Source organism: Salvelinus namaycush, unplaced genomic scaffold (assembly GCF_016432855.1).
Source record: "Salvelinus namaycush isolate Seneca unplaced genomic scaffold, SaNama_1.0 Scaffold60, whole genome shotgun sequence".
NCBI classification, from domain to species: domain Eukaryota; kingdom Metazoa; phylum Chordata; class Actinopteri; order Salmoniformes; family Salmonidae; genus Salvelinus; species Salvelinus namaycush.
This window is the reverse complement of record NW_024061309.1, coordinates 135,396-156,273: the sequence shown is the minus strand read 5'-3', so window position 1 is coordinate 156,273 and position 20,878 is coordinate 135,396. Positions and strand designations below refer to the sequence as shown.

The window sequence follows — 20,878 nt, the reverse complement described above, 5'->3', positions numbered from 1 at the left end:
CTCGCTATTCAACATGTCTTATAACTACTCTACAGGTACAATCTGTCACCACTGTAATGAAAAGACCCTTCTGGGAGAGGTAGCTCGCTATTCAACATGTCTTATAACTACTCTACAGGTACAATCTGGTCACCACTGTAATGAAAAGACCCTTCTGGGAGAGGTAGCTCGCTATTCAACATGTCTTATAGCTACTCTACAGGTACAATCTGTCACCACTGTAATGAAAAGACCCTTCTGGGAGAGGTAGCTCGCTATTCAACATGTCTTATAACTACTCTACAGGTACAATCTGGTCACCACTGTAATGAAAAGACCCTTCTGGGAGAGGTAGCTCGCTATTCAACATGTCTTATAACTACTCTACAGGTACAATCTGTCACCACTGTAATGAAAAGACCCTTCTGGGAGAGGTAGCTCGCTATTCAACATGTCTTATAACTACTCTACAGGTACAATCTGGTCACCACTGTAATGAAAAGACCCTTCTGGGAGAGGTAGCTCGCTATTCAACATGTCTTATAACTACTCTACAGGTACAATCTGGTCACCACTGTAATGAAAAGACCCTTCTGGGAGAGGTAGCTCGCTATTCAACATGTCTTATAACTACTCTACAGGTACAATCTGGTCACCACTGTAATGAAAAGACCCTTCTGGGAGAGGTAGCTCGCTATTCAACATGTCTTATAACTACTCTACAGGTACAATCTGTCACCACTGTAATGAAAAGACCCTTCTGGGAGAGGTAGCTCGCTATTCAACATGTCTTATAACTACTCTACAGGTACAATCTGGTCACCACTGTAATGAAAAGACCCTTCTGGGAGAGGTAGCTCGCTATTCAACATGTCTTATAACTACTCTACAGGTACAATCTGGTCACCACTGTAATGAAAAGACCCTTCTGGGAGAGGTAGCTCGCTATTCAACATGTCTTATAGCTACTCTACAGGTACAATCTGTTACCACTGTAATGAAAAGACCCTTCTGGGAGAGGTAGCTCGCTATTCAACATGTCTTATAGCTACTCTACAGGTACAATCTGTTACCACTGTAATGAAAAGACCCTTCTGGGAGAGGTAGCTCGCTATTCAACATGTCTTATAACTACTCTACAGGTACAATCTGGTCACCACTGTAATGAAAAGACCCTTCTGGGAGAGGTAGCTCGCTATTCAACATGTCTTATAGCTACTCTACAGGTACAATCTGGTCACCACTGTAATGAAAAGACCCTTCTGGGAGAGGTAGCTCGCTATTCAACATGTCTTATAACTACTCTACAGGTACAATCTGTCACCACTGTAATGAAAAGACCCTTCTGGGAGAGGTAGCTCGCTATTCAACATGTCTTATAACTACTCTACAGGTACAATCTGTCACCACTGTAATGAAAAGACCCTTCTGGGAGAGGTAGCTCGCTATTCAACATGTCTTATAACTACTCTACAGGTACAATCTGGTCACCACTGTAATGAAAAGACCCTTCTGGGAGAGGTAGCTCGCTATTCAACATGTCTTATAGCTACTCTACAGGTACAATCTGGTCACCACTGTAATGAAAAGACCCTTCTGGGAGAGGTAGCTCGCTATTCAACATGTCTTATAACTACTCTACAGGTACAATCTGGTCACCACTGTAATGAAAAGACCCTTCTGGGAGAGGTAGCTCGCTATTCAACATGTTTTATAACTACTCTACAGGTACAATCTGTTACCACTGTAATGAAAAGACCCTTCTGGGAGAGGTAGCTCGCTATTCAACATGTCTTATAACTACTCTACAGGTACAATCTGGTCACCACTGTAATGAAAAGACCCTTCTGGGAGAGGTAGCTCGCTATTCAACATGTCTTATAGCTACTCTACAGGTACAATCTGGTCACCACTGTAATGAAAAGACCCTTCTGGGAGAGGTAGCTCGCTATTCAACATGTCTTATAACTACTCTACAGGTACAATCTGGTCACCACTGTAATGAAAAGACCCTTCTGGGAGAGGTAGCTCGCTATTCAACATGTTTTATAACTACTCTACAGGTACAATCTGTCACCACTGTAATGAAAAGACCCTTCTGGGAGAGGTAGCTCGCTATTCAACATGTCTTATAACTACTCTACAGGTACAATCTGGTCACCACTGTAATGAAAAGACCCTTCTGGGAGAGGTAGCTCGCTATTCAACATGTCTTATAACTACTCTACAGGTACAATCTGGTCACCACTGTAATGAAAAGACCCTTCTGGGAGAGGTAGCTCGCTATTCAACATGTCTTATAGCTACTCTACAGGTACAATCTGTTACCACTGTAATGAAAAGACCCTTCTGGGAGAGGTAGCTCGCTATTCAACATGTCTTATAGCTACTCTACAGGTACAATCTGTTACCACTGTAATGAAAAGACCCTTCTGGGAGAGGTAGCTCGCTATTCAACATGTCTTATAACTACTCTACAGGTACAATCTGGTCACCACTGTAATGAAAAGACCCTTCTGGGAGAGGTAGCTCGCTATTCAACATGTCTTATAACTACTCTACAGGTACAATCTGGTCACCACTGTAATGAAAAGACCCTTCTGGGAGAGGTAGCTCGCTATTCAACATGTCTTATAGCTACTCTACAGGTACAATCTGGTCACCACTGTAATGAAAAGACCCTTCTGGGAGAGGTAGCTCGCTATTCAACATGTCTTATAACTACTCTACAGGTACAATCTGGTCACCACTGTAATGAAAAGACCCTTCTGGGAGAGGTAGCTCGCTATTCAACATGTTTTATAACTACTCTACAGGTACAATCTGTTACCACTGTAATGAAAAGACCCTTCTGGGAGAGGTAGCTCGCTATTCAACATGTTTTATAACTACTCTACAGGTACAATCTGTCAACACTGTAATGTCCCCTTTTCTCCACAACATAATGAGTCACACGGTGGAATGATTCCCGCTCCGCAGGTTGCTGTGCGTTGTGCTGTTTGGAATACGTGTGTGATTCTGTCATCATGCTCAGCACTACAGTTCAATACTACATTTTTATTTTATTTTATTTCACCTTTGTTTAACCAGGTAGGCCAGTTGAGAACATGTTCTCATTTACAACTGCGACCTGGCCAAGATAAAGCAAAGCAATGCGACACAAACAACACAGAGTTACACAAACAAACGTACAGTCAATAACACAAAAGAAAAGAAAAATATTAAAAAATCTATCTACAGTGTGTGCAAATGTAGAAGAGTAGGGAGGTAGGCAATAAATAGGCCATAGAGGTGAAAATAATGACAACTTAGCATTAATACTGGAGTGATAGATGTGGATTAGCATTAATACTGGAGTGATAGATGTGGATTAGCATTAATACTGGAGTGATAGATGTGAATTAGCATTAATACTGGAGTGATAGATGTGAATTAGCATTAATACTGGAGTGATAGATGTGAATTAGCATTAATACTGGAGTGATAGATGTGAATTAGCATTAATACTGGAGTGATAGATGTGAATTAGCATTAATACTGGAGTGATAGATGTGAATTAGCATTAATACTGGAGTGATAGATGTGAATTAGCATTAATACTGGAGTGATAGATGTGAATTAGCATTACTATTGGATTGATAGATGTGAATTAGCATTAATACTGGAGTGATAGATGTGAATTAGCATTACTATTGGATTGATAGATGTGAATTAGCATTAATACTGGAGTGATAGATGTGAATTTGCATTAATACTGGAGTGATAGATGTGAATTAGCATTACTATTGGATTGATAGATGTGAATTTGCATTAATACTGGAGTGATAGATGTGAATTTGCATTAATACTGGAGTGATAGATGTGAATTAGCATTACTATTGGAGTGATAGATGTGAATTAGCATTAATACTGGAGTGATAGATGTGAATTAGCATTAATACTGGAGTGATAGATGTGAATTAGCATTACTATTGGAGTGATAGATGTGAATTAGCATTACTATTGGAGTGATAGATGTGAATTAGCATTAATACTGGAGTGATAGATGTGAATTAGCATTAATACTGGAGTGATAGATGTGAATTAGCATTACTATTGGAGTGATAGATGTGAATTAGCATTAATACTGGAGTGATAGATGTGAATTAGCATTACTATTGGAGTGATAGATGTGAATTAGCATTAATACTGGAGTGATAGATGTGAATTAGCATTAATACTGGAGTGATAGATGTGAATTAGCATTAATACTGGGGTGATAGATGTGAATTAGCATTAATACTGGAGTGATAGATGTGAATGATGTGGAAGAAGTGAGAATGCTTATGGTTCACTATAATTCACACCATGGTTCCATAGAATGCTGACAGGCTCTCACATTCAAATCAAATTCTATTTGTCACATGCGCCAAATACAACAGGTGTAGTAGACCTTACAGTGAAATGCTTACTTACGAGCCCTGAACCAACAATACAGTTTTAAGAAAATACCTAAAAAAAAAAAAGTAAGAGATAAGAATAGCAAATAATTAAAGAGCAGCAGTAAATAACAATAGCGGGGGTATATATAGGGGGTACCGGTACAGAGTCAATGTGCGGGGGCACCGGTGTCAAGGTAATTGAGGTAATATGTACATGTAGGTAGAGTTATTAAAGTGACTATGCATAGATAATAACAGAGTAGCAGCAGCGTAGACGAGTGTGGGGATGCATATAGTCTGGGTAGCCATTTGATTAGATGTTCAGGAGTCTGATGGCTTGGGGGTAGAAGCTGTTTAGAAGCCTCTTGGACCTAGACTTGGTGCTCCGGTACCGCTTGCCGTGCGGTAGCAGAGAAACCAAGGCTAAAACAAGTCTAACTTAGCTGATATGGACTAAGTGCATTGATCAGTGTTTCAACTGTCACTTCTGTGTAGAAGTGGAGGATGTTGAGCTCTAAAGAGAATTTCACTCTGCAGTTATTGGTGTAACTATCTGACAGACAATCGAGCTGGCCTTTAGCCTGAGCTCCGCTAGCTGGCCTTTAGCCTCAGCTCCGCTAGCTGGCCTTTAGCCTGAGCTCCGCTAGCTGGCCTGTAGCCTCAGCTCCGCTAGCTGGCCTTTAGCCTGAGCTCCGCTAGCTGGCCTGTAGCCTGAGCTCCGCTAGCTGGCCTGTAGCCTGAGCTCCGCTAGCTGGCCTGAGCTCCGCTAGCTGGCCTGAGCTCCGCTAGCTGGCCTGAGCTCCGCTAGCTGGCCTTTAGCCTGAGCTCCGCTAGCTGGCCTTTAGCCTCAGCTCCGCTAGCTGGCCTTTAGCCTGAGCTCCGCTAGCTGGCCTGTAGCCTGAGCTCCGCTAGCTGGCCTTTAGCCTGAGCTCCGCTAGCTGGCCTGAGCTCCGCTAGCTGGCCTGAGCTCCGCTAGCTGGCCTGAGCTCCGCTAGCTGGCCTGAGCTCCGCTAGCTGGCCTTTAGCCTGAGCTCCGCTAGCTGGCCTTTAGCCTCAGCTCCGCTAGCTGGCCTTTAGCCTGAGCTCCGCTAGCTGGCCTGTAGCCTGAGCTCCGCTAGCTGGCCTTTAGCCCGAGCTCCGCTAGCTGGCCTGAGCTCCGCTAGCTGGCCTGAGCTCCGCTAGCTGGCCTGAGCTCCGCTAGCTGGCCTTTAGCCTGAGCTCCGCTAGCTGGCCTTTAGCCTCAGCTCCGCTAGCTGGCCTTTAGCCTGAGCTCCGCTAGCTGGCCTTTAGCCTGAGCTCCGCTAGCTGACTTGAGTACTTAGCACTATCTCTCACCTCACAGGATGTCTATTCATTATTCACCATTCAAGGATTAGTATTGAAAGTTTGAAAGTTTGATTGCTTTTTATAGTTACAAACTTCCCCTCCCTTTTCAAAGTTTAATGTAACTATTAGGATGGCATTTAGACTATAATAATCTAGCAGAGATGTTACCAAAAACAACCCTGTCATTTCAAATACACAACGCATAACACTCGGTTTGAAATACTGGCTACTGCAAAACACACTGTTTACTGTGTACTTACTGTGTACTTGAAAATCAAATAACACCGTTCTGCCATGACAACAGAACATCTATGTTTGCCGTGATTGAATACATATCGGACTCTTTCCCTGACAGATTTCAGAGTACATTGAAGAGGTGTTTCTGCCAGACGACTGTTTCATTCTGGTCAAGCTGTCACTGGAGAGGATCAGACTGCTACGACTAGAGGTACCAACATAGAAATACAGACACTGTTCTAGTCATTCTATTGTTATATTATTCTATGATAGTCTATTCCTTATTTTTCATGACTATTTTTATTCATTCTATTTCTATATAACTATTCTAGTCATTCTAATTCTATATGACTTTTCTAGTCATTCTAATTCTATATGACTATTCTAGTCATTCTAATTCTATATGACTATTTTTATTCATTCTATTTCTATATAACTATTCTAGTCATTCTAATTCTATATGACTTTTCTAGTCATTCTAATTCTATATGACTTTTCTAGTCATTCTAATTCTATATGACTTTTCTAGTCATTCTAATTCTATATGACTTTTCTAGTCATTCTAATTCTATATGACTTTTCTAGTCATTCTAATTCTATATGACTTTTCTAGTCATTCTAATTCTATATGACTTTTCTAGTCATTCTAATTCTATATGACTTTTCTAGTCATTCTAATTCTATATGACTTTTCTAGTCATTCTAATTCTATATGACTTTTCTAGTCATTCTAATTCTATATGACTTTTCTAGTCATTCTAATTCTATATGACTTTTCTAGTCATTCTAATTCTATATGACTTTTCTAGTCATTCTAATTCTATATGACTTTTCTAGTCATTCTAATTCTATATGACTTTTCTAGTCATTCTAATTCTATATGACTATTCTAGTCATTCTAATTCTATATGACTATTCTAGTCATTCTAATTCTATATGACTATTCTAGTCATTCTAATTCTATATGACTATTCTAGTCATTCTATTGACTACACTATATTACAAAAGTATGTGGACACCCCTTCAAATGATTGGATTTGGCTATTTCAGCCACACCCGTTGCTGACGGGTATACAATCGAGCACATGCAATCTCCATAGACAAACATTGGCTTACTGAAGAGCTCAGTGACTTTCAACGTGGCACCGTCATAGGATGCCACCTTTCCAACAAGTCAGTTTATCAAATTTCTTTGATAAACAATCACTACCGAGTTCCAAACTGCCACTGGAAGAAACGTCAGCACAATAACTGTTCGTCGGGAGCTTCATGAAATGGGTTTCCGAGCCTAAGATCACCATGCGCAATAACAAGCGTCGGCTGGAGTGGTGTAAAGCTCGCCGCCATTGGACTGGAGTGGTGTAAAGCTCGCCGCCATTGGACTGGAGTGGTGTAAAGCCCGCCGCCATTGGACTGGAGTGGTGTAAAGCCCGCCGCCATTGGACTGGAGTGGTGTAAAGCTCGCCGCCATTGGACTGGAGTGGTGTAAAGCTCGCCGCCATTGGACTGGAGTGGTGTAAAGCTCGCCGCCATTGGACTGGAGTGGTGTAAAGCTCGCCGCCATTGGACTCTGGAGCGGTGTAAAGCTCGCCGCCATTGGACTCTGGAGCAGTGGAAACGCGTTCTCTGGAGTGATGAATCACGCTTCACCATCTGGCAGTCCGACGGAAGAATCTGGGTTTGGCGGATGCCAGGAGAACGCTACCTCCCTGAATGCATAGTGCCAACTGTAAAGTTTGGTGGAGGAGGAATAATGGTTTGGAGCTGTATTTCATGGTTCGGGCTAGGCCCCTTAGTTCCAGTGAAGGGAAATCTTAACGCTACAGCATACAATGACATTCTAGACGATTCTGTGCTTCCAACTTTGTGGCAACAGTTTGGGGAAGGCCCTTTCCTGTTTCAGCATGACAATGTCCACGTGCACAAAGCGAGGTCCATACAGAAATGGTTTGTCGCGATCTGTGTTGAAGTACTTGACTGGCCTGCACAGAGCCCTGACCTCAACCCCATCAAAAACCTTTGGGATAAATTAGAATGCCGACTGGGAGCCAGTCCTAATCGCCCAACATCAGTGCCCGACCTCACTAATGCTGTTGTGGCTGAATGGAAGCAAGTCCCTGCAGCAATGTTCCAACATCTAGTGGAAAGCCTTCCCAGAAGAGTGGAGGCTATTATAGCAGCAAAGGGGAGACCAACTCCAAATTAAGGCCCATGATTTAGGAATGAGATGTTCGACGAGCAGGTGTCCACATACTTTTGGTCATGTAGTGTATATTTATTCTAATTCTATGTGATTATTCATTCTAGTGACTATATTCATTATATTTCTATATGCCTATTTTATCAATTCTATGTGTATTGGTGTGAACTACTGGGAGGGATGAGAGGAAATAAACTGTTTTGGTTTCAGGACACCTGCCTTTGATCTTTATCAGGTGACATTTTAGAGGAAAAGGTTTCTTAGTCTGTTTTGTTCCAGGTCTGACTTTGTCAGTTTAGACAGGAAGTCAGACAGACAGTTTAGACAGGAAGTCAGACAGACAGTTTAGACAGGAAGTCAGACAGACAGTTTAGACAGGAAGTCAGACAGACAGTCTGACTTTGTCAGTTTAGACAGGAAGTCTGACTTTGTCAGTTTAGACAGGAAGTCAGACAGACAGTCTGACTTTGTCAGTTTAGACAGGAAGTCAGACAGTTGTTTCTTTGTCAGTTTGACGAGTAGAAGGATGCAGCTCCACAGAGAGCAGAGCTTTTCTTCACACTAATTGAGCATTGGATTGTTCTTTAAACGGTGGGTTTTAAATGAAAGGGCTGTTTTATACTGTAGCGTGACCTGCCTGACTAAACTAGTAATCAGGCAGGTCGTCCCGTAGTTCCATCCATCCCAACTCACTGTAGAGAAGCCTGAGATGTTTGACTGTTCAACTGTCTCTCTCTCTCTTTCTCTCTCTGCTCTCTCTCTGCATGTCTTTCTCTCTCTGCTCTCTCTCTCTCTGCATGTCTCTCTCTGTCTCTCTCTCTGCTCTCTCTCTCTGCTCTCTCTCTGCATGTCTCTCTCTGTCTCTTTCTCTCTCTGCTCTCTCTCTGCATGTCTCTCTCTGTCTCTTTCTCTCTCTGCTCTCTCTCTGCATGTCTCTCTCTGTCTCTTTCTCTCTGCTCTCTCTCTGCATGTCTCTCTCTGTCTCTTTCTCTCTCTGCTCTCTCTCTGCATGTCTCTCTCTGTCTCTTTCTCTCTGCTCTCTCTCTGCATGTCTCTCTCTCTCTTTCTCTCTCTGCTCTCTCTCTGCATGTCTCTCTCTGTCTCTTTCTCTCTCTGCTCTCTCTCTGCATGTCTCTCTCTGTCTCTTTCTCTCTCTGCTCTCTCTCTGCATGTCTCTCTGTCTCTTTCTCTCTCTGCTCTCTCTCTGCATGTCTCTCTCTGTCTCTTTCTCTCTCTGCTCTCTCTCTGCATGTCTCTCTCTGTCTCTTTCTCTCTCTGCTCTCTCTCTGCATGTCTCTCTCTGTCTCTTTCTCTCTCTGCTCTCTCTCTGCATGTCTCTCTCTGTCTCTTTCTCTCTCTGCTCTCTCTCTGCATGTCTCTCTCTGTCTCTCTCTCTCTCTGCTCTCTCTCTGCATTCTCTCTCTGTCTCTTTCTCTCTCTGCTCTCTCTCTGCATGTCTCTCTCTGTCTCTTTCTCTCTCTCTCTGCATGTCTCTCTCTGTCTCTGTCTCTTTCTCTCTCTGCTCTCTGCTTTCTCTGACTCTCTATCTATTTATGTCTGTCTCTCTCTCCACAGGTAAATGCAGAGACAGTCCGCTACTCTATCTGCATGTCTAAGCTGAGAGTGAAGCCTGGAGACATAGCTGTACACGGGGAGGCAGTGGTCTGTGTATCTCCCAGGGAAAACAGCAAGAGCTCCATGTACTACGTCCTCCAGTCTCTAAAGGATAACCTGCCCAAGGTAAGAGTAACGCTGCGTCCCAAATGGCACCCTATTCAGCGCACTACTTTTGACCAGGGCCCATATTCCCTATATATAGTGCACCACTTTTGACTGGGGCTCTGGTCTAAAGTATTGAACTAAACATGTTAATCTTGTGTTGGTCTTCAGGCAGGTCTCACCATGGATTATTTTAGTGAATTGTTTCTTTCATGATATCAACAGGGGCTTTATGATTAGAAATGCATAGAATTCACCGGGCGGGTAATGCTGCCAAGACCTCTGTACAGTTCATTATAGTGTGTCCCCTCTTTCCTTTCCTCCCCCTCTCTGTCTCCTCTCTCCTTTCCTCCCCCTCTCTCTTCCCTGTCTCCTCCCTCTCTGTCCCCTCTCTCCTCCCTCTCTCCCTCCCCTCTCTCCTCCCTCTCTCTGTCCCCGCTCTCCTCCCTCTCTCTGTCCCCGCTCTCCTCCCTCTCTCTGTCCCCTCTCTCCTCCCTCTCTGTCCCCTCTCTCCTCTCCTCCCTCTCTCCTCCCTCTCTGTTCCCTCTCTCCTCCCTCTCTCTGTCCCCTCTTCTGTCTCTGTCCCCTCTCTCTCTTCTGTCTCTGTCCTCTCTGTCCCCTCTCTCCTCCCTCTCTCTCTTCTGTCTCTGTCCTCTCTCTGTCCCCTCTCTCTCTTCTGTCTCTGTCCTCTCTCCTCCCTCTCTCCTCCGTCTCTCTCTTCTGTCTCTGTCCTCTCTCCTCCCTCTCTCCTCCCTCTCTCCTCCCTCTCTCTTCTCTCCCTGTCTCTGTGGTGTTACTAGGTGGTGGTACAGGGTATCCCCGAGGTGTCCAGAGCTGTCATTCACATCGACGAGCAGACCGGCAAGAACAAGTACAAGCTGCTGGTTGAGGGAGACAACCTACGCAGCGTCATGGCAACCCACGGTGTCAACGGCAACAGGACCACCTCAAACAACACCTATGAGGTAACTAGACTGTAGCAGCCCCTCCTCCAAAAACAAACAGCAACATATTATCGTCCCATTTATTGATCGAATTTCAAATGATCGTCTCATTGATTGGCCTGAACCAATTCTCTCAATGACAACTGTTGTTGTAGAAGAGGACACTTTGTTAATTAAATGAATGGATTGAATCCCTCAATGCCTCTGTGCCGAGAACCAACGGACTGTTCTCTCCTCCAGAACTATCTACTGTCCCCGCGGCGTGGATCCTAGTTTGATCCCAGCATGAGCGCATTTCTGTTCCCTCTGCTCTGTCTCCCAGCTGCTCTTCCTACCATTTAATCAATCTTACAAACATCAGTTTGGAATTCTATTCTCCTTCTTTTTTTTTACATATCTAAACAGAAGCAACTGATTGTCTCTCTGTTTGGCAGGTTGAGAAGACACTTGGCATCGAGGCCGCTAGGTCCACCATCATCAATGAGATACAGTACACCATGGTGAACCACGGTATGAGCATCGACAGGCGACACGTCATGCTCCTGGCAGACCTCATGTCCTATAAGGTCGGTGAAAAGATGGAGAAGGTTTTATTCAAAGACAAATAATATTGAGTGAGGTTTGTTTTTAAAGTTTGTTTGGTGATGACAGATGAGGTGCTCTGTTTGCAGTTTAGATGCAGCAGGGTTGCACAATTCCTGGAACTTTCGATAAATTCCCTGGTTTTCCCGAAATCCTGGTTAGATGATTCCCGTAATAAGTAGGAAATCCGGAATCATGCAACCAGGATTTCTGGAAAAATTGGGAATTTATTGAAAGTTCCCCGGAATTTTGCTAACCTCTGCAGGCCTACTCTCAGCTAATGTCATATTTTACATATGTTTTCCATTGAAATACAGTACCAGTCAAAAGTTTGGACACCTGCCTCCTGAGCGGCACAGCGGTCTAAGGCACTGCGACGGAGTGCTAGCTGTGTCATTACAAATCCTGGTTCGATTCCAGGCTGTGTCGCAGCCGGCCGTGACCGGGAGACCCATGAGGCGGCGCACAATTGTCCCAGCGTCGTCCGGGTTAGGGGAGGGTTTGTCCTAGCGTCGTCCGGGTTAGGGGAGGGTTTGTCCCAGCGTCGTCCGGGTTAGGGGAGGGTTTGTCCCAGCGTCGTCCGGGTTAGGGGAGGGTTTGTCCCAGCGTCGTCCGGGTTAGGGGAGGGTTTGTCCCAGCGTCGTCCGGGTTAGGGGAGGGTTTTGTCCCAGCGTCGTCCGGGTTAGGGGAGGGTTTGGCCCAGCGTCGTCCGGGTTATGGGAGGGTTTGTCCCAGCGTCGTCCGGGTTAGGGGAGGGTTTGTCCCAGCGTCGTCCGGGTTAGGGGAGGGTTTGTCCCAGCGTCGTCCGGGTTAGGAGAGGGTTTGGTCCAGCGTCGTCCGGGTTAGGGGAGGGTTTGTCCCAGCGTCGTCCGGGTTAGGGGAGGGTTTGTCCCAGCGTCGTCCGGGTTAGGGGAGGGTTTGTCCCAGCGTCGTCCGGGTTAGGGGAGGGTTTGTCCCAGCGTCGTCCGGGTTAGGGGAGGGTTTGTCCCAGCGTCGTCCGGGTTAGGGGAGGGTTTGTCCCAGCGTCGTCCGGGTTAGGGGAGGGTTTGTCCCAGCGTCGTCCGGGTTAGGGGAGGGTTTGGCCCAGCGTCGTCCGGGTTAGGGGAGGGTTTGGCCCAGCGTCGTCCGGGTTAGGGGAGGGTTTGTCCCAGCGTCGTCCGGGTTAGGGGAGGGTTTGTCCCAGCGTCGTCCGGGTTAGGGGAGGGTTTGTCCCAGCGTCGTCCGGGATAGGGGAGGGTTTGTCCCAGCGTCGTCCGGGTTAGGGGAGGGTTTGTCCCAGCGTCGTCCGGGTTAGGGGAGGGTTTGTCCCAGCGTCGTCCGGGTTAGGGGAGGGTTTGGCCCAGCGTCGTCCGGGTTAGGGGAGGGTTTGGCTGGCAGGGATGTCCTTGTCCCATCGCTCTCTAACGACTCCTGTGGCGAGCAGGGCGCAGTGCACGCTGACGCGGTCGCCAGGTGTACGGTGTTTCCTCCGACACATTGGTGCGGCTGGCTTCCGGGTTAAGAGGGCATTGTGTCAAGAAGCAGTGCGGCTTGGCGGGGTCGTGTTTCGGGGGGATGGGACAAGACTAGCTACCAATTGGATACCACAAAATTGGGGACAAAAAAAAATATATATATATATATATACACTGCTCAAAAAAATAAAGGGAACACTTAAACAACACAATGTAACTCCAAGTCAATCACACTTCTGTGAAATCAAACTGTCCACAAATACACCATGACAGCGCAATACACAAGGGGTGGAACAGTGGCAAAGGTACCCACAGGACAAACAGAATAATATTAGTCTGAGGAGAAATTAAATAGCATTAATACAACAAAAATAATTCTAAACACACCTTTAGTTTACAAAGTTAAACAGATGTATTTTTTCTTCATAATAAGCAGGAGTAATATTCTTAGATCAGAATGACAGCAGACTGTACTTCTATCCATGTCACTAAAGACTAACAGAAACAAAAGACAAAATTAACTAGAATGGCTTATCTTTTCTCCAAACCTTCTTGCCACAGCTCGCATTGATGTGCCATCCTGGATGAGCTGCACTACCTGAGCCACTTGTGTGGGTTGTAGACTCCGTCTCATGCTACCACTAGAGTGAGAGCACCGTCAGCATTCAAAAGTGACCAAAACATCAGCCAGGAACCATAGGAACTGAGAAGTGGTCTGTGGTCACCACCTGCAGAATCACTCCTTTATTGGGGGTGTCTTGCTAATTGCCTATAATTTCCACCTTTTGTCTATTCCATTTGCACAACAGCATGTGAAATTTATTGTCAATCAGTGTTGCTTCCTAAGTGGACAGTTTGATTTCACAGAAGTGTGATTGACTTGGAGTTACATTGTGTTGTTTAAGTGTTCCCTTTATTTTTTTGAGCAGTGTATATATTTCTGCATTATTGAATAATAGTGAAGACATCAAAACTATTAAATAACACATATGGAATCATGTAGTAACCAAAAAAGTGTTAAACAAATCAAACTATATTATAGTTGAAGTCGGAGGTTTACATACACGTTAGCCAAATACATTTAAATTGTTTTTCACAATTCCTGACATTTAATCCTAGTAAAAATTCCCTGTCTTAGGTCAGTTAGGATCACCACTTTATTTTAAGAATGTGAAATGTCAGAATAATAGTAGAGAATTATTTCTTTCAGCTTTTATTTCTTTCATCACATTCCCAGTGGGTCAGAAGTTTACATACACCCAATTAGTATTTGGTAGCATTGCCTTTAAATTGTTCAACTTGGGTCAAACGTTTCGGGTAGCCTTCCACAAGCTTCCCACAATAAGTTGGGTGAATTTTGGCCCATTCCTCCTGACAGAGCTGGTGTAACTGAGTCAGGTTTTTAGGCCTCCTTGCTCGCACACGCTTTTTCAGTTCTGCCCATCAATTTTCTATAGGATTGAAGTCAGGGCTTTGTGATGGCCACTCCAATACCTTGACTTTGTTGTCCTTAAGCCATTTTGCCACAACTTTGGAAGTATGCTTGGGGTTATTGTCCATTTGGAAGACCCATTTGTGACCAAGCTTTAACTTCCTGACTGATGTCTTGAGATGTTGCTTCAATATATCCACATAATTTTCCTTCCTCATGATGATATCTATTTTGTGAAGTGCACCAGTCCCTTCTGCAGCAAAGCACCCCCACAACATGAGGCTGCCACCACCGTGCTTCACGGTTGGGATGGTGTTCTTCAGCTTGCAAGCCTCCCCCTTTTTCCTCCAAACATAACGATGGTCATTATGGCCAAACTGTTCTATTTTTGTTTCATCAGACCAGAGGACATTTCTCCAAAAAGTACTATCTTTGTCCCCATGTGCAGTTGCAAACCGTTGTCTGGCTTTTTTATGGTGGGTTTGGAGCAGTGGCTTCTTCCTTGCTGAGCGGCTTTTCAGGTTATGTCGATATAGGACTCGTTTACTGTGGATATAGATACTTTTGTACCTGTTTCCTCCAGCATCTTCACAAGGTCCTTTGCTGTTTTTCTGGGATTGATTTCCACCTTTCTCACCAAAGTCCGTTCATCTCTAGGAGACAGAAAGCGTCTTCTTCCTGAGCGGTTTGACGGCTGCGTGGTCCCATGGTGTTTATACTTGCATACTATTGTTTGTACAGATGAACGTGGTACCTTCAGGCATTTGGAAAATGCTCCCAAGGTTGAACCAGAGTTGTGGAGGTCTACAACTTGGCTGATTTCGTTTGATTTTCCCATAATGTCAAGCAAAGAGGCACTGAGTTTGAAGGTAGGCTTGAAATAAATCCACAGGTACACCTCCTATTGACTCAAATTATGTCAATTAGCCTATCAGAAGCTTCTAAAGCCATGACATAATTTTCTGGAATTTTCCAAGCTGTTTAAAGGCACAGTCTACTTAGTGTATGTAAACTTCTGACCCACTACAATTGTGATACAGTGAGTTATAAGTGAAATAATCTGTCTGTAAACAATTGTTGGAAAAATGACTTGTGTCATGCACAAAGTAGATGTCCTAACCGACTTGCCAAAACTATAGTTTGTTAACAAGAAATATGTGGAGTGGTTGATGTTAAAATGTGTTTTAATGACTCCAACCTAAGTGTATGTAAACTTCCGACTTCAACTGTATATGAGATTCTTCAAAGTAGCCACCCTTTGCCTTGATGACAGCTTTGCACAGTCTTGGCATTCTCTCAACCAGCTTCATGAGGTAGTCACCTGGAATGCATTTCAATTAACAGGTGTGCCTTGTTAATTTGTGGAATTTTTTCCTTAGTGCGTTTGAGCCAATCAGTTGTGTTGTGACAAGATAGGGGTGGTATACAGAAAATAGCCCTATTTTGTAAAAGACCAAGTCCATATTATGTCAAGAACAGCTCAAATAAGCACAATACTTTAAGACAGGTCAGTCAATCTGGAAAATTTCAAAGTTTCTTCAAGTGCAGTCGCAGTAACCATCAAGTGCTATGATGAAACTGGCTCTCATGAGGACCGCCACAGGAAAGGAAGAAGCAGAGTCTGCTGCAGAGGATAAGTTCATTAGCGTTACCAGCCTCAGAAATTGCAGCCCAAATAAAGGCTTCGGAGTTCAAGTAACTGAACATTAAATTCTCTAGCAACAGCTCTGGTGGACATTCCTGCAGTCTGCATGTCAATCGCACGCTCCCTCAAAACTTGAAACACCTGTGGCATTGTGTAACAAAACTGCACATTTTAGAGTGGCCTTTTATTGTCCCCAGCTCGAGGTGCACCTGTGTAATGATCAAGCTGTTTAATCAGCTTCTTGATATGCCACACCTGTCAGGTGGATGGATTATCTTGGCAAAGGAGAAATGCTCACTAACAGGGATGTAAACAAATTTGTGCACAAAACTTGAGAGAAATAAGCTTTTTGTGCATCTGGAACATTTCTGGGATCTTTTATTTCAGCTCATGAAACATGGGACCAACACTTTACATGTTGCGTTTATATTTTTGTTCAGTATATATTTTTTACTTATACAATTGCTCAAAATAAAAATATTTTGTTTAATAAAATAAAATCTCTGTATATGATAGGATACAGTATGTATAATAAAATATGTAATGGGTTTTAAGTAATAGGGTTATGCAATATGATAATGTAATATGGATATGCAATAGGATCATGTAGTAGGGTTTTTGCAATATGATAATGTAATAAGATTGTGTGATATGATAATTGAGTAGGGTTATGCAATTGGATAATGTGATAGGATAATGTAATAGTGATATGAAACAGGATAATGTAATGGGATAATGCAATAAGATAACATGGTAGCATAATGCGACATGGTTATGCAATAGGATAATGTAATATGATAATGTATAGGGTTATGCAATAGGATAATGTATTTGCCATCCATAGGGTGAGATCCTAGGTATCACCAGGTTTGGCCTGGCTAAGATGAAGGAGAGCGTGTTGATGCTGGCGTCCTTTGAGAAAACTGCCGACCATCTCTTTGATGCTGCGTACTTTGGTCAGAAGGACTCGGTCTGTGGTGAGTTGCAGGCTTCCTCTTTCTATAGCAGAATTACAGAAATACAGCTACTTGATAAAGAATTACAATGGCTTTTTGTTGTCTAAAAAAACATCTGTCCTTTCCATGACTTCTCTCATTCACTGCACTGATCTGAAATAACTAACGAGCGACCTGTCAAGTGTTTTCACTACAGATGAATGGGGAGGAGACGGAAGAGAGGTCGGATTTCCAGCCATTGAGAAAGAAATCCCAGACACGGCTGATTGAGCTCAATCTCTCTGGTTCCAGGTGTATCTGAATGTCTCTGTCTCCTCTGGTTCCAGGTGTATCTGAATGTCTCTCTGTCTCCTCTGGTTCCAGGTGTATCTGAATGTCTCTGTCTCCTCTGGTTCCAGGTGTATCTGAATGTCTCGCTGTCTCCTCTGGTTCCAGGTGTATCTGAATGTCTCTGTCTCCTCTGGTTCCAGGTGTATCTGAATGTCTCTCTGTCTCCTCTGGTTCCAGGTGTATCTGAATGTCTCTGTCTCCTCTGGTTCCAGGTGTATCTGAATGTCTCTCTGTCTCCTCTGGTTCCAGGTGTATCTGAATGTCTCTGTCTCCTCTGTTCCCAGGTGTATCAGAATGTCTCTGTCTCCTCTGGTTCCAGGTGTATCAGAATGTCTCTGTCTCCTCTGGTTCCAGGTGTATCTGAATGTCTCTCTGTCTCCTCTGGTTCCAGGTGTATCTGAATGTCTCTGTCTCCTCTGGTTCCAGGTGTATCTGAATGTCTCGCTGTCTCCTCTGGTTCCAGGTGTATCTGAATGTCTCTGTCTCCTCTGGTTCCAGGTGTATCTGAATGTCTCTCTGTCTCCTCTGGTTCCAGGTGTATCTGAATGTCTCTGTCTCCTCTGGTTCCAGGTGTATCTGAATGTCTCTGTCTCCTCTGGTTCCAGGTGTATCTGAATGTCTCTGTCTCCTCTGGTTCCAGGTGTATCTGAATGTCTCTCTGTCTCCTCTGGTTCCAGGTGTATCTGAATGTCTCTGTCTCCTCTGGTTCCAGGTGTATCTGAATGTCTCTGTATCCTCTGGTTCCAGGTGTATCTGAATGTCTCCTCTGGTTCCAGGTGTATCAGAATGTCTCTGTCTCCTCTGTTCCCAGGTGTATCTGAATGTCTCGGTCTTCTCTGGTTCCAGGTGTATCTGAATGTCTTTGTCTCCTCTGGTTCCAGGTGTATCTGAATGTCTCTGTCTCCTCTGGTTCCAGGTGTATCTGAATGTCTCTGTCTCCTCTGGTTCCAGGTGTATCTGAATGTCTCTGTATCCTCTGGTTCCAGGTGTATCTGAATGTCTCCTCTGGTTCCAGGTGTATCAGAATGTCTCTGTCTCCTCTGTTCCCAGGTGTATCTGAATGTCTCGGTCTTCTCTGGTTCCAGGTGTATCTGAATGTCTCTCTGTCTCCTCTGGTTCCAGGTGTATCTGAATGTCTCTGTCTCCTCTGGTTCCAGGTGTATCTGAATGTCTCTGTCTCCTCTGGTTCCAGGTGTATCAGAATGTCTCTGTCTCCTCTGGTTCCAGGTGTATCTGAATGTCTCTGTCTCCTCTGGTTCCAGGTGTATCTGAATGTCTCTGTCTCCTCTGGTTCCAGGTGTATCTGAATGTCTCTGTCTCCTCTGGTTCCAGGTGTATCTGAATGTCTCTGTCTCCTCTGGTTCCAGGTGTATCAGAATGTCTCTGTCTCCTCTGGTTCCAGGTGTATCTGAATGTCTCTGTCTCCTCTGGTTCCAGGTGTATCTGAATGTCTCTCTGTCTCCTCTGTTCCCAGGTGTATCAGAATGTCTCTGTCTCCTCTGGTTCCAGGTGTATCTGAATGTCTCTGTGTCTCCTCTGGTTCCAGGTGTATCTGAATGTCTCTGTGTCTCCTCTGGTTCCAGGTGTATCTGAATGTCTCTCTGTCTCCTCTGTTCCCAGGTGTATCAGAATGTCTCTCTGTCTCCTCTGTTCCCAGGTGTATCAGAATGTCTCTGTCTCCTCTGGTTCCAGGTGTATCTGAATGTCTCTGTCTCCTCTGGTTCCAGGTGTATCTGAATGTCTCTCTGTCTCCTCTGTTCCCAGGTGTATCAGAATGTCTCTCTGTCTCCTCTGTTCCCAGGTGTATCAGAATGTCTCTGTCTCCTCTGGTTCCAGGTGTATCTGAATGTCTCTGTCTCCTCTGGTTCCAGGTGTATCTGAATGTCTCTCTGTCTCCTCTGGTTCCAGGTGTATCTGAATGTCTTTGTCTCCTCTGTTCCAGGTGTATCAGAATGCATCATCATGGGAATCCCCATGAACATCGGTACAGGACTGTTCAAGCTCTTACACAAGGCTGACAAGGACCCCACTCCACCCAGGAGACCCCTGCTCTTCGACAGCGCCGAGTTCCACATCCCCTTGGTTACATAGTAGAACCCTGGGCTGGTGTCTATCCCAGTAGAACCCTGGGCTGTGTCTGTCCCAGTAGAACCCTGGGCTGTGTCTGTCCCAGTAGAACCCTGGGCTCTGTCTGTCCCAGTAGAACCCTAGGCTCTGTCTGTCTCAGTAGAACCCTAGGCTCTGTCTGCCTCAGTAGAACCCTGGGCTCTGTCTGTCCCACACCCAACATCTAATAATGTAAAATAATATGGTCATTTAGTAGATGCTTTAATCCAAAGGCACCTACAGTTACATAGTGGCACATCTGCAGTATATGTGGCCCGTTTGGGAATCAACCCCACAAGCCTTACTGTACTGATCATTGTTTATGCTTATTTTGCTATCAATGATTGACAGTTGACGTGGTGAGGTGTGTGTGTGTGTGTGTGTGTGTGTGTGTGTGTGTGTGTGTGTGTGTGTGTGTGTGTGTGTGTGTGTGTGTGTGTGTGTGTGTGTGTGTGTGTGTGTGTGTGTGTGTGTGTGTGTGTGTGTGTGTGTGTGTGTGTGTGTGTGTGTGATGGAGTAAAGAGAGCATGGGGCACATACACAAGGAGTGCCTTAAAGTGAAGCTTCATATAACATCTTCCTTTTGGCTTTGTGTTTATTGTGTTATTTTATACCACTTCTTCTAATTCACAGGACTACAGAGAGAGAAGTGTCTGTCAAAACGTCTCCAGCTTCTTCCACAATGGAAGAACTGACGTTCACTTGTTTTTATTTGTTTAGTCGTGGACTCACTGTATTATGTTGGCCGTTTGTGTTCCATGCTTTGCCCTTTCTGAATTTACAATAAAGTGTGTTTGGCGCTGGAAAGAGGGAAGCGTTGAAGTCACTAATTTGATTAGAAATATGGTTTGATGTTGTTCACTGGCTGAAAGGAGCCTGTTCAACAGGTCTGTAAAGTGTGTGCTTGAGCTGAAGCACAGAGCCATCTGGAGCCTGGTTACAATGAACCCTGTCGATACTATATGATGGTCTTTGATGCCCAGGCTTCACTCCTGTTGTTTCTTAAGGTGAGGTTACTGTATGGTGACTGTTCTCTAAAACCTCCAACAAATTGGCTTTTTGTGTTTACTGCTGGCTTGTGGGGTTTTCTCAGTGTTTAAAACATCCCTCTACTGTATGTATGGATGTCTGTATGGTTTAAAACGTCCCTCTACTGTCTGTATGGTTTAAAACATCCCTCTACTGTATGTATGGATGTCTGTATGGTTTAAAACATCCCTCTACTGTCTGTATGGTTTAAAACATCCCTCTACTGTCTGTATGGATGTCTGTATGGTTTAAAACGTCCCTCTACTGTCTGTATGGATGTCTGTATGGTTTAAAACGTCCCTCTACTGTATGTATGGCTGTCTGTATGGTTTAAACATCCCTCTACTGTCTGTATGGTTTAAAACATCCCTCTACTGTCTGTATGGTTTAAAACATCCCTCTACTGTCTGTATGGATGTCTGTATGGTTTAAAACATCCCTCTACTGTATGTATGGATGTCTGTATGGTTTAAACATCCCTCTACTGTCTGTATGGCTGTCTGTATGGTTTAAACATC

At 44.4% G+C, this 20,878-nt stretch overlaps 1 protein-coding gene across 1 annotated transcript in view; it reads left to right on the top strand.

The window, feature by feature from the left end:
- LOC120042024 (DNA-directed RNA polymerase III subunit RPC1) overlaps positions 1-20,138 on the top strand; it is an 88,145-nt gene extending 68,007 nt beyond the window's left edge. The window contains exons 26-31 of the mRNA XM_038986915.1: positions 6,082-6,174; positions 9,739-9,903; positions 10,683-10,847; positions 11,261-11,392; positions 16,784-16,916; positions 19,168-20,138. Of these exons, the coding sequence (XP_038842843.1) occupies positions 6,082-6,174; positions 9,739-9,903; positions 10,683-10,847; positions 11,261-11,392; positions 16,784-16,916; positions 19,168-19,316 (837 nt within the window). The 3' untranslated portion in view covers positions 19,317-20,138. The remainder of the gene's footprint in view (positions 1-6,081; positions 6,175-9,738; positions 9,904-10,682; positions 10,848-11,260; positions 11,393-16,783; positions 16,917-19,167) is intronic.
- Positions 20,139-20,878: the final 740 nt, after the last annotated feature.